General features: G+C 40.4%; 1 protein-coding gene across 1 annotated transcript in view; it reads right to left on the bottom strand.

Moving 5' to 3' along the window:
- The window catches only part of LOC127421443 (polypeptide N-acetylgalactosaminyltransferase 12-like), a 35,113-nt gene extending 22,043 nt beyond the window's left edge, over positions 1-13,070 (bottom strand). Inside the window, exons 1-2 of the mRNA XM_051664493.1 lie at positions 12,315-13,070; positions 10,511-10,680 (exon numbers count right to left, since the gene is read on the bottom strand). Of these exons, the coding sequence (XP_051520453.1) occupies positions 10,511-10,680; positions 12,315-12,673 (529 nt within the window). The 5' untranslated portion in view covers positions 12,674-13,070. The remainder of the gene's footprint in view (positions 1-10,510; positions 10,681-12,314) is intronic.
- Between the last annotated feature and the right edge of the window lie 209 nt (positions 13,071-13,279).

Below are 13,279 nucleotides of genomic sequence, written 5' to 3' on the forward strand. Positions count from 1 at the left end.
TATATATGTATGTGTGTGTGTGTGTGTGTGTGTATGCATGTATATATATGTGTGTATATATATATATATATATATATATATATATGTGTATACATACAGGTGCATCTCAATAAATTAGAATGTCGTGGAAAAGTTTATTTATTTCAGTAATTAAACTCAAATTGTGAAACTCGTGTATTAAATAAATTCAATGCACAGAGACTGAAGTAGTTTAAGTCTTTGGTTCTTTTAATTGTGATGATTTTGGCTCACATTTAACAAAAACCCACCAATTCACTATCTCAAAAAATTAGAATATGGTGACATGCCAATCAGCTAATCAACTCAAAACACCTGCAAAGGTTTCCTGCGCCTTCAAAATGGTCTCTCAGTTTGGTTCACTAGGCTACACAATCATGGGGAAGACTGCTGATCTGACAGTTGTCCAGAAGACAATCATTGACACCCTTCACAAGGAGGGTAAGCCACAAACATTCATTGCCAAAGAAGCTGGCTGTTCACAGAGTGCTGTATCCAAGCATGTTAACAGAAAGTTGAGTGGAAGGAAAAAGTGTGGAAGAAAAAGATGCACAACCAACCGAGAGAACCACAGCCTTATGATTGTCAAGCAAAATCGATTCAAGAATTTGGGTGAACTTCACAAGGAATGGACTGAGGCTGGGGTCAAGGCATCAAGACACAGACATGTCAAGGAATTTGGCTACAGTTGTCGTATTCCTCTTGTTAAGCCACTCCTGAACCACAGACAACGTCAGAGGCGTATTACCTGGGCTAAGGAGAAGAAGAACTGGACTGTTGCCCAGTGGTCCAAAGTCCTCTTTTCAGATGAGAGCAAGTTTTGTATTTCATTTGGAAACCAAGGTCCTAGAGTCTGGAGGAAGGGTGGAGAAGCTCATAGCCCAAGTTGCTTGAAGTCCAGTGTTAAGTTTCCACAGTCTGTGATGATTTGGGGTGCAATGTCATCTGCTGGTGTTGGTCCATTGTGTTTTTTGAAAACCAAAGTCACTGCACCCGTTTACCAAGAAATTTTGGAGCACTTCATGCTTCCTTCTGCTGACCAGCTTTTTAAAGATGCTGATTTCATTTTCCAGCAGGATTTGGCACCTGCCCACACTGCCAAAAGCACCAAAAGTTGGTTAAATGACCATGGTGTTGGTGTGCTTGACTGGCCAGCAAACTCACCAGACCTGAACCCCATAGAGAATCTATGGGGTATTGTCAAGAGGAAAATGAGAAACATGAGACCAAAAAATGCAGATGAGCTGAAGGCCACTGTCAAAGAAACCTGGGCTTCCATACCACCTCAGCAGTGCCACAGACTGATCACCTCCATGCCACGCCGAATTGAGGCAGTAATTAAAGCAAAAGGAGCCCCTACCAAGTATTGAGTACATATACAGTAAATGAACATACTTTCCAGAAGGCCAACAATTCACTAAAAATGTTTTTTTTATTGGTCTTATGATGTATTCTAATTTTTTGAGATAGTGAATTGGTGGGTTTTTGTTAAATGTGAGCCAAAATCATCACAATTAAAAGAACCAAAGACTTAAACTACTTCAGTCTGTGTGCATTGAATTTATTTAATACACGAGTTTCACAATTTGAGTTGAATTACTGAAATAAATGAACTTTTCCACGACATTCTAATTTATTGAGATACACCTGTATATGTATGTGTGTGTGTGTGTGTGTGTGTGTATGTATGTGTATATATATATATATATATATATATGTGTGTATATATATGTATATTTCAATATCCGACCCCTGGGCTGAGGGATCGGTGAATATTCTTGCTTTAGTGATTTTGCATTGAAAATTAAAATTAATTTATTTAAAAAATAAAAACTTAAATCAAATACATTTCTAAATTCAAATTGCACTCCAAACTAAATGAAAAATCAATTAAAATAATGAAGTGATAATATATATATATTTGTCTATGGGCAAATTATTTGTAATATTAATTTGATAATAATTGCCTAATAATAATAATAATAATAATAATAATAATTTAATACATGGGAAAACGAGACAAATATTGTCTTGAAATCGTCAAAGGCATCAGCTATTGCCGATCACTCTGACCATCGTCGATCATCGTCTGTCGACACAACCCTAATGTGCATTTCTCTCTATAAATTAACAAAATGTTCAGACAGTCTCCTTGCTGGTTTTTCCGACACATTCAGAATCATGACCGCTTTTGCCGGTGTTGCTGTGGCTCGCTTCCTGCGCTTGTAAAATGTATATTTTAAAGGCTCATTATTACGGTTTAGTATTTCTCTGTAATGTAGAACAGTGTTAGCAATGTTACTTATATATATATATATATATATTACTTATAGCATTCTTTCTCAGCCCTGGAACTCAAACAGTTTTCTGATGCCCCCCAACATATATATATATATTTATATAATTAAATTAATATCATAAACGTGCGACTAGTCAACTAATGGCTTAAATTAACTCCTACTAGTCGACTAGGAAAATCTTTGGTCGGGGGCAGCCCTAGATATTTAGACTTTAGCTTTTAGAGAATAGATCTTGAATATAAGTATATTTTGTCTTTACTGCACTCGCAGAAGTATAAACAAGTGAAAAAATACACTTATATACAAAATACACTTACAAACTTTTATGTCAGGGCACAAGCTGAATAATCGGTTAAGAGCTAATGATTCATCATTGCAGTAATCGTCGAACAGTCGAATAATCGTTAGATTAATCGATTATCAAAATAATCGTTAGTTGCAGCCCTACTGTCCATGTGATCATAAATTAAATGACCCGTCAAACATCATATTCTCTCTATCACTTGATTTTACCACTACTGTGCTTTTTTCTACACGGTTTACAGGGTTCACACAAAGTCCTTGAAGGTCTTTGCTTAAAGTGCTTGAATTTAGCTTTTAGAAATTTAAGTACTGGAATACCTGAAAAATCACCTTGTTTTGATGAAAAGTGCTTGAGATTAAAACGGATCGTTTCCTCTGTGTAATGTGTGTCCATCAAAGATGGACTTTCATTGAATAATGTGTCTTAACATCCTTTCTGTTCTTTACAGTCAGATAAAAAGTAAAAAGAAATATGAATTTTAATTTCACACATCATGGATGCGCTAAAGAAACCAAGAGATTCTTGTTGATGTTCACTGAACACATAAAAGCACATGGAAACTAGGGATGCACCGATTCCACTTTTTCTCTTCCGATCCGATTCCGATATCGGAAATCTCAGTATTGGCCGATACCGATCCCAAGCCGATACCAGTGTTGTTTTTTTGCATAATCAGTTTAGAATATCTTTACATTATTGTGTGGAACTAATTGGGAGTACTCTTTAATATGTAAAAAAAAACTTTATTTCACTACACATTATTTCAATATAAATGTATAGCTTATTAAGAAACACTTTATTATTAACTAGTATACTGGATAATGTAGCAGCAAAATTAACAGTAATTCCAGTCTTCAAGTCTTCAGTAGAAAAGAAACCAGTGTTTTATTTTTGCCTTTTTTTCCCAAAAATGTTTCAACTTGCATCTGGACTTTAAAGGATTCAGATCTCTTTTTTTTGTTCAATTTAGTTGTAAGACATCAGTCCACTTTTCATTCACACAGTTATTTTTTGGAACCCATTCAACTTCAATACTGTTATAAATTGTAAACAAATACTAATGATGACAATAATAATAATAATAATAATAATAAATTGAATGAATTTTAAATACAACAGTAACAATATCTTTAAATCATGCACTTTTTAAACCCTCACGCTTTTATTTTGACATTCTAAACTCTCCAGGAAGTCCTGTATGTGTCTGTTTGTACGCAAGTTAACAGTAGTTTAATTCACTTCTTATTCAAATTCTGGTAAAATGCACCTCCGGTGCCGTTCTAAATGCATATTATAAGTGAACTGAACTATTGAGCATCTACATCTGAGATGTTGTTTTTGAGTAGCGCTCAAATATTGCACACTGCTGTGAAGGATAAAAATAGCCATGAGTGCATCACCAGCCTGTGGGTGAGTTTGTGTCAACAGAGCAGCACCATTCACTAACGCGCTGGCACTGCGCATACTATATATTTACTTATTAAACATAGCCTTTTGTGATTCACAGAGCTATCGCACGTCTTAAAGTGGCTTTGAATAAAATGCACTACTTTAATGGTGTTTTTATGGTTCTTTTATGCCATTTTTGGAGCTTGACAGTAATGAACATAACTACCACACAGTATCGGATTTGGATCGGTCTCATTGGACCAAAACCCGATCCGTCTAAAAGCTTTAGTATTGGAGCCGATACCGATCCAGGTATCAAGATACATCCCTAGTTGAAACTCTTAAAGTGACAGTACCTTTTTAGTGTTCCTTATACAAATGAATGTAAATGTTTTTACTTGTTAAAAACACATTATTTCAAACAGTGATGGCTCATATCATTATTATATATTATTTCATGATATAATATGAATTAATAGAATGTAGAATTTTTACACAGTTAAAATTTTATTATAACAATGATGACAATCAAATGATTAAAAAAAAAAAAAAAAAAAAAATCACTTTCACATACTTTTTTCAGGACAGGTTTTGTTCAGTTCCCTATTGGTTCAGTTCACTCGACATTGCGGTAAACGCTTTTGGGTAATTCCTTCTCCAACGACCTAGTTGAAGCCCTTGTATAATAACAGCAATCTTATGATTGGCAATGGTGTTAGAGCCCCACCCCTTTAGGCGCGCAGTTGGCCTATATAAGCGGGTGTGCGAACACCATTTCTTCCGAATTTTCTTCTTTCAAGACTGGCATTGTCTTGTCTTGATTATGACAATCATCTCGTCTTGAACAGCCCTCTCTTCACCATCGTCGGACACCCTCCAGCGGACGGGACTTCCCTGCAGACGCGGACAGGATGACTCATCGCCTGTACCACTCAGCACACGCATTGAGAAGACTCACCCCTTCCCTGCAGTGATCCAGCGAAGATTATCTCCGCCTCGCCGTCGAAGACGATTCAAGATATTGTACCGCAAGTGTTCCGCATGCGAGCAGCACATCCCGCTGTCAGAACATGAGAGCTGCGTTCACTGCTTGGGCTGTGCCCATGCCAAAACGGCTTTCATAGAGACAGACTGCCGTTACTGCGAGGGTATGAGTCTCCTGATGCTCCGCTCAAGGATTGCCCTCATTCTGAGGGACGATCCCGCCTCATGCGCCCTCCCACCCACCTCTTCTTTGGTTGAGGTTGAGTTGGAAGAAGTCGAGGAAGATCCCGCACCGGTGCAAGCTCCGCAATCCCCTCAATCTCCTGATGTAGCATCCGCGCCAGTACAGTATAAGTGTGATGAGCTCCGGCCCTCTATCGGAGCGCACAGCCTTATCACATTGGCGGTTCTGACTATTGGGATGACGTCATGTCCCACGCAGCATCAAATATGAGCGAGTGGTCCACGGAGGATGTCGCTGTCCCTTCCCCTAGTGAGGGTGAGGAGCATGCGCATGCCACTGATAAGAGCTGATTTGCGTCCCCTTGTGGTTGGTTGAGGAGCTCGGTTTACAGTGGTACCCTCTAGTCGAACCGGAAATATCTCACCTGGATGAGTGGTCCTGCAGTCCGGCCGTCAGCAAAAGACTGTGTCTCAAACGGCAGTGCCATTCTTTCCGGAGATCCGGCTTGCATGTTAACTCGCCTCATTAAAGGAATAGTTCACACAAAAATGAACATTTGCTGATGATTTACTCACCCTCAGGCCATCCAAGATGTATCTTTGTTTCTTTCTTCATCAAAATAGAATTTAAGATTTTTAGGATTTCATTTCAGGCCTCCTCCTTTAAACAATGCAAGTGATTGTACTCCATTTTTTGACGGTCCAAAATGCATATTTAGGGTGCATCAAAATAATCCACACGACTCCAGTCGACAAATAAAGTTCTTCTGAACCCAAACGATTGATTATTTTTAGAAACAAATCAATACTTATTTACTTTTTAACTACAAATGTTCGCTTCCGTACAGCTCTGTGATGCGCGCTCATGAGAGGGATGACGTATGCTCGTTAGTAAGGTCACGTGGAGGAGGAGGCAGGAAGCGTGTCACTGTTTACAAGAGAAACTTGCAAAAAGCACAGACCAAGCGCCGTTCACAAACCAAAACAGTCTAAAACAATTTCAAAACAATATAAAATTAAAAAATAATTTCCAAATAATAAAAAAAAACATTGCAGTAAATAACCATCCTTTATTTCGGAGCAATGCTGTTGCATTATCTACTTGTGCTTTTCCTTTAGCAGAAATATATAGGCTATATGACTGTCAGGAATTCAAGCCACACAAGTTCTAGTTAGTGAAACCAAGTGCGAGAGTGTTTACTGAGATTCACAGGATTTACACAGTGAGATCAATGGTACAGGTGATATCACAGAAGAGAAGCTTCACAAAATGAAGAAGAGTTAACAGGCGAAACAACAGGGTATACACTAAACTGATATTGACGAAGATCAAGAGCAAATAAACACTGCGAGTCCTTTGTGTGAGACTTGACAGTGAAGTGGCCTGAAGGTGAGTTATTTATGCAGGCAGTGATAAGCGAGTGAATTGAGTGCAGGTGCGGTGAATTAGAAATCGAGTGATGAGGAATGGAGCACTGAGGGAAGTGCAGAGCCCAAGGGAGGCATGGCAATGACAAAGTTTTCACACATACCTGAGTTCGCTGGAAAAACAGCACAATTCAGATATCGACCCTTGGTTTCTTTCGATTGGTCTGAAATCCTCAGGGGTAAAATGTTCACTGCACACCTTCCAATATTTGAGAGAATGTAGGGGTGTACTGATATCCAGTTTCAGCGCGATAAGCCAGAGCTTCAATCGCTCATGATCATGTACAGTGCATCCGGAAAGTATTCACAGCTCTTCACTTTTTCCACATTTTGTTATGTTACAGCCTTATTCCAAAATGGATTAAATTCATTATTTTCCTCAAAATTCTACAAACAATACCCCATAATGACAATGTGAAAGAAGTTTGTTTGAAATCTTTGCAAATTTATTAAAATAAAAAACGAAAAAAAAATCACATGTACATAAGTATTCACAGCCTTTGCCATGACACTCAAAATTGAGCTCAGGTGCATCCTGTTTCCACTGATCATCCTTGAGATGTTTCTACAACTTGATTGGAGTCCACCTGTGGTAAATTCAGTTGATTGGACATGATTTGGAAAGGCACACACCTGTCTATATAAGGTCCCACATTTAACAGTGCATGTCAGAGCCCAAACCAAGCCATGAAGTCCAAGGAATTGTCTGTAGACCTCCGAGACAGGATTGTATCGAGGCACAGATTTGGGGAAGGGTACAGAAAAATTTCTGCAGCATTGAAGGTCCCAATGAGCACAGTGGCCTCCATCATCCGTAAATGGAAGAAGTTTGGAACCACCAGGACTCTTCCTAGAGCTGGCCGCCCGGCCAAACTGAGCGATCGGGGGAGAAGGGCCTTAGTCAGGGAGGTGACCAAGAACCCGATAGTCACTCTGAAAGAGCTCCAGCGTTTCTCTGTGGAGAGAGGAGAACTTTCCAGAACAACCATCTCTGCAGCACTCCACCAATCAGGCCTGTATGGTAGAGTGGCCAGACAGAAGCCACTCCTCAGTAAAAGGCACATGACAGCCCGCCTGGAGTTTGCCAAAAGGCACCTTAAGGACTCTCAGACCATGAGAAACAAAATTCTCTGGTCTGATGAAACAAAGATTGAACTCTTTGGCCTGAATGGCAAGCATCATGTCTGGAGGAAACCAGGCACCACTCATCACCTGGCCAATACCATCCCTACAGTGAAGCATGGTGGTGGCAGCATCATGCTGTGGGGATGTTTTTCAGCGGCAGGAACTGGGAGACTAGTCAGGAATGAGGGAAAGATGAATGCAGCAATGTACAGAGACATCCTTGATGAAAACCTGCTCCAGAGTGCTCTGAACCTCAGACTGGGGTGAAGGTTCATCTTCCAACAGGACAACGACCCTAAGCACACAGACCAGATAACAAAGGAGTGGCTACGGGACAACTCTGTGAATGTTCTTGAGTGGCCCAGCCAGAGCCCAGACTTGAACCCAACTGAACATCTCTGGAGAGATCTGAAAATGGCTGTGCACTGACGCTCCCCATCCAACCTGATGGAGCTTGAGAGGTCCTGCAAAGAAGAATGGGAGAAACTGCCCAAAAATAGGTGTGCCAAGCTTGTAGCATCATACTCAAAAAGACTTGAGGCTGTAATTGGTGCCAAAGGTGCTTCAACAAAGTATTGAGCAAAGGCTGTGAATACTTATGTACATGTGATGTACATCGTTTTTTATTTTTAATACATTTGCAAAGATTTCAAACAAACTTCTTTCATGTTGTCATACAACTACACATAATATGATGTTTTAACCTGTGAATTTCATTATTTTTTTTTATTTTTTTTTTTACAAAAATTTCAGTAAGTGCAGTAATTTCAAATCAGATGATTGCAACACGCTCCACAAAAGTTGGGACAGTCAAGTGTTCCCTATCTGTCACTCACTTGACATTGTGTCGATGTAGTGACACTAGGGGTCACTCTTGGGAGCCCCAAACACCTCTGCTTTTTCAAACACCAATGAGAATTGGCGAGTGGAATTTGCATGCCACTCCCTCGGACATATGGGTATAAAAGGAGCTGGTATGCAACCACGAGCGGTTCTATTCATTGAGCTGAATTCATCCGCCGAGTTCGTTCACCTCACTCTGCTGGATCTTACAGCGCATTTCAGCGGCTTCTCCCCCTCTGCATTTCGTAAGAAAGCAAGCCACCCCAGCAGCTCACTGCACCTGTCCTTCTACCTACGGGTTTGAGGCCGCGTTGGTTAGCACTGGGGGCGATTTGGGGACATCAATGGGACCACCTCCGCCGGGTATCCCCCCACGGACCTCCCATTCCCCAGCACACTCGCTTGCCCCGATTGGGCTCTCCCACGAGACCGGCTGCTCGTCTCAGTGTGAGTTCGACTTCTCGTTCGGAGCTCCGGAAGACAATGAGTTATCGAGCGCAGCATTGGAGAGTGGCTCATCCAGTCTGACGCAGAGACTTCGGCTCGGCTTCCTCCTTCGGGAAAGGTCACCCAGCCTCACGCCGACGCGGAAATGACGGACGTGCTTTCCCGGGCGGCCGCAAGCGTTGGACTAGAGTGGAACCCTCCACTCTCCACTGAACCCTCACGGCTCGACGATCGGATCCTGGGCACGGGGTGCCACCCACGGCAACGCCCCGCCCCCGTTCCTTTCTTCCCGGAAGTGCATGATGCTGCGTGATGGGACTCATGTCTTACACATGTAACCTCGGTTCCCTGAGATAAAGGGAACAAGACGTAGCAAAACCTGGCTGCACTACTACTTTAGAGTTTCTAGTTACGAGCGATGCGTTCTTGTCCTTCAGTCAGAAAATTCTGAAGAAATGGTGTTCGCGCACCCGCTTATATAGGCCAACTGCGCACCTAAAGGGGTGGGGCTCAAACACCATTGCCAATCATAAGATTGCCGTTATTATACAAGGGCTTCAACTAGGTCATCGGAGAAGGAATTCCCCTATTTTGTTAAGTGTTATTATAACGAATTGAGATTATATCGAATCGTAAACCTCATATCGTATATTGTACCGAATCTAGTCAAATGTAAATCAAGTCAATCACTGAAACAACAGCACCACCTTGAGTAACAAATAACATGTAAAATCGACATGACGTAGTAGTAATATGTATGAATATGGCACTCATTTGTCTTGTAATAAACAAAGAAACACATATCATGTGATAGTAAACTTAAATGTTTATGAAATAATCATAAAAATATGATTTATAGAAGTAGAAATATATATTGCAACACTATTACATATATCAGGGTCAGTAAAGACCCTATTCACTTTTGGTCATTGAACAATTAGAAGAAAAAAAAAAGTTTGTTTGTTTGTTTTTTTCAATTTTGGCTTTTTTTTTTTTTTTCATTGTTAGACGATTCATAAGAAAAAGGTTGAGGAGTTCTAAAGCAGTGGAGGCATTACTCCAAAAAATGGACAAGGAGGTGGAATAAGGTCCTGGGTCACTGAAGACCCAAGGTATGCCTTTAAAAGTTAGTTAATTGATTCAAAATTTAACAGTAATGAATGACACATTGTTATAAAAGGAACAAATGCCCTGAAAATCAATTCCAGGGGACAAATATTGCTTTTTACGAAAAATGTATTTCTGACACTGGGTCAAACCCACAATTTGAGTCAGAAGCCGAGATTCCTCACCATCTCACTATTAATGATGTTTCAATGCCCTTCTGAAACTTAATGCACGGTTTATTTTAAGCCTAAAATATCTGAAACCATTGTTCACCACAGTTGAGATAATTTAGTGGTATCACATGAGATCTTATCTTGATCACACAGACACAAATTTTCCCTTGTTGATGGGTAGCATGAGACATTTTGATTGAGACTGATACCTCTGTCACTGTAGTCATCCACCAGGATCACTTCTGTGAGCAGCAGGTCAGGCGAGGTCTCCAGGACACTGTGCACTGTCCGCAGGAGTGTAGACCACGCTTCATTGTAGAAGGCTATCACTACTGAGGTTGTGGGCAAGCTCAGGTAGTCATATTTTAGGGTTTTACATCTGGATAGAAAGATCTTGTAGTTAATGTCCTCCTACAGCGTTACAATAACAAATACAATGATGCAGTTGTCAGCTATGTTTACTGTTTAATAAGACACTGAATGTTTCCAAAAGGCAATATACTAAATAGAGGCGCATTGTGTCTATGCAGGATGCTGACAGTCTATTTTTTGTCACTATATTATACACTTAATGTATCATAAATAATCTTTGATGCTTTTTCCATGTCTTAGATTAAAAATAACAACATCAAAGAGCAATGGTAAGAATGCAGAATATTAAAATAATACAAAGAGCATAGCATTGGAAAAACCCTTTAGATATGATATGGACAGACAGACAGACAGAAAAATAAAAAGATAGACAGATAGATAGACAGACAGATAGACAGAAAGACAGAAAGACAGACAAACAGACAGACAGACAGACAGAAAGATGGACAGACAGACAGAAAGATAGACAAATAGATAGACAGAAAGAGACAGACAGACAGAAAGATAGACAGACAGAAAGATAGACAGACAGACAGACAGAAAGATAGACAGACAGACAAACAGACAGACAGAAAGATGGACAGACAGAAAGATAGAAAGACAGATAGACAGACAGACAGACAGATAAAAAGACAGATAGATAGACAGACAGACAGAAAGATAGACAGACAGACAGGTAGATAGACAGACAGAAAGATAGAAAGACAGATAGGTAGATAGACAGACAGACAAATAGATAGAAAGACAGATATATCGACAGACAGACAGATGGATAGAGAGATAGAAAGACAGACAAATAGATAGACAGAAAGAGACAGACAGAAAGACAGACTGACAGACAGACCGATAGATAGAGATAGATAGATAGACAGACAGAAAGATAGACAGACAGATAAATAAATAGACAGAAAGAGAAAGATAGACAGACAGACAGATAGACAGAGAGATAGACAGACAGACAGATAAATAGATAGACAGAAAGATAAACAGATAGACAGACAGACAGACAGAAAGATGGACAGACAGACAGACAGACAGACAGACAGATAGACAGACAGAGAGATAGACAGACAGACAGATAAATAGATAGACAGACAGACAGAAAGATGGACAGACAGACAAGTAGATAGACAGAGAGATAGACAGACAGACAGATAAATAGATAGACAGACAGATAGACAGACAGACAGACAGAAAGATGGACAGACAGACAAGTAGATAGACAGACAGACAGACAGACAGATAGACAGATAGACAGACAGACAGATAAATAGACAGAAAGAGACAGACAGAAAGAGACAGACAGACAGACAGATAAATAGATAGACAGAAAGATAGACAGATAGACAGACAGACAGACAGACAGAAAGATGGACAGACAGACAAGTAGATAGACAGACAGACAGACAGACAGACAGATAGACAAATAGACAAATAGATAGACAGAAAGAGACAGATAGATAGATAGATAGATAGATAGACAGAAAGAAAGATAGACAGACAGAGATAGACAGACAGACAGATAAATAGATAGACAGAAAGAGACAGACAGACAGACAGATAGATAGATAGATAGACAGACAGACAGAAAGATGGATAGACAGACAGACAGATAGATACTTTTGAAGCATCAACACTTACAGTGGGTTCCATCTTTCAGGCAGTCTGCGGTGTAGTGATATTTTATCGCTGACATAAGTGTTTATTTGATGTTTTTTGATGCTCTCTTCCTGCTCTCGCTTCTCCTCATCGGTCAAGTCCAGTTTGACAGCTCTGCCCATCTCCCCCAATGCATTCATATCCAGAGGAGGCTTCTCATAAACAGGTCTCTTTAAAAACTCCTCGTCCACATTGCTGCGCTCCACGACTGGTACTTCTCTTCGACTCGCCAGCCCGACATCACTCTGAGTGTCCTTAGGAAATATTAAATATCCCGCAACAAACGCTCCGAGAACGCACAGAATGAACTTGGACCGACTACGTCTGCCACATATTACCATGTTTTGTCCTTTCTGGTCGTCTTGGTTCCCTTTAAATTGTCTCTCATCCAAAGTTCAATCTCGTGAGAAGTTCAAGAGAAGTTCGCAGCCGCCTACGTAAGAAGATCCCATTTTTGAAAAGTGCCAGATTTCCTTTTAAAGCCGATTGCAGTTGTCGGGAAACCAATTACTGATGGTATCAAATGTATGCGATCCGAGCGAAGCGAAAGTTGGCTTGTTTGTCTTTAGGTTTGTGGCTGAAACCAAATGTTGAAATATTGGCTGTGTCTCAAACCCCGAGTAAACTACCTAGACAGAAAATTGGAACATCGTAAACGCGTAAGTTTTGCGCATTCTCCGGAGTTCCGAATCAGCGCCTTAACATGCGCAAAAAGTACGCGCCTGTGATGCCCAAGCTTCCTCGGAACGCGCCAGACGTTTTGTTTTAGTGGGAAGCCTACTAGGTTTTAAGACACAGCCAAGAAGTGGCACATCCCACAGGTCTATAGATCGATGTAGAGGGAGATTTGCCCAATCAGATTAGCATTGGCTGTCTAGTTGGATAAAGCCAGGAGAGCTGGAGAAGGCAGAAAGACAGAAATCCAGGTCAAATCACACAGTCTTCTT

Source organism: Myxocyprinus asiaticus, chromosome 30, assembly GCF_019703515.2.
Source record: "Myxocyprinus asiaticus isolate MX2 ecotype Aquarium Trade chromosome 30, UBuf_Myxa_2, whole genome shotgun sequence".
In the NCBI taxonomy this organism is placed as follows: Eukaryota; Metazoa; Chordata; class Actinopteri; order Cypriniformes; family Catostomidae; genus Myxocyprinus; species Myxocyprinus asiaticus.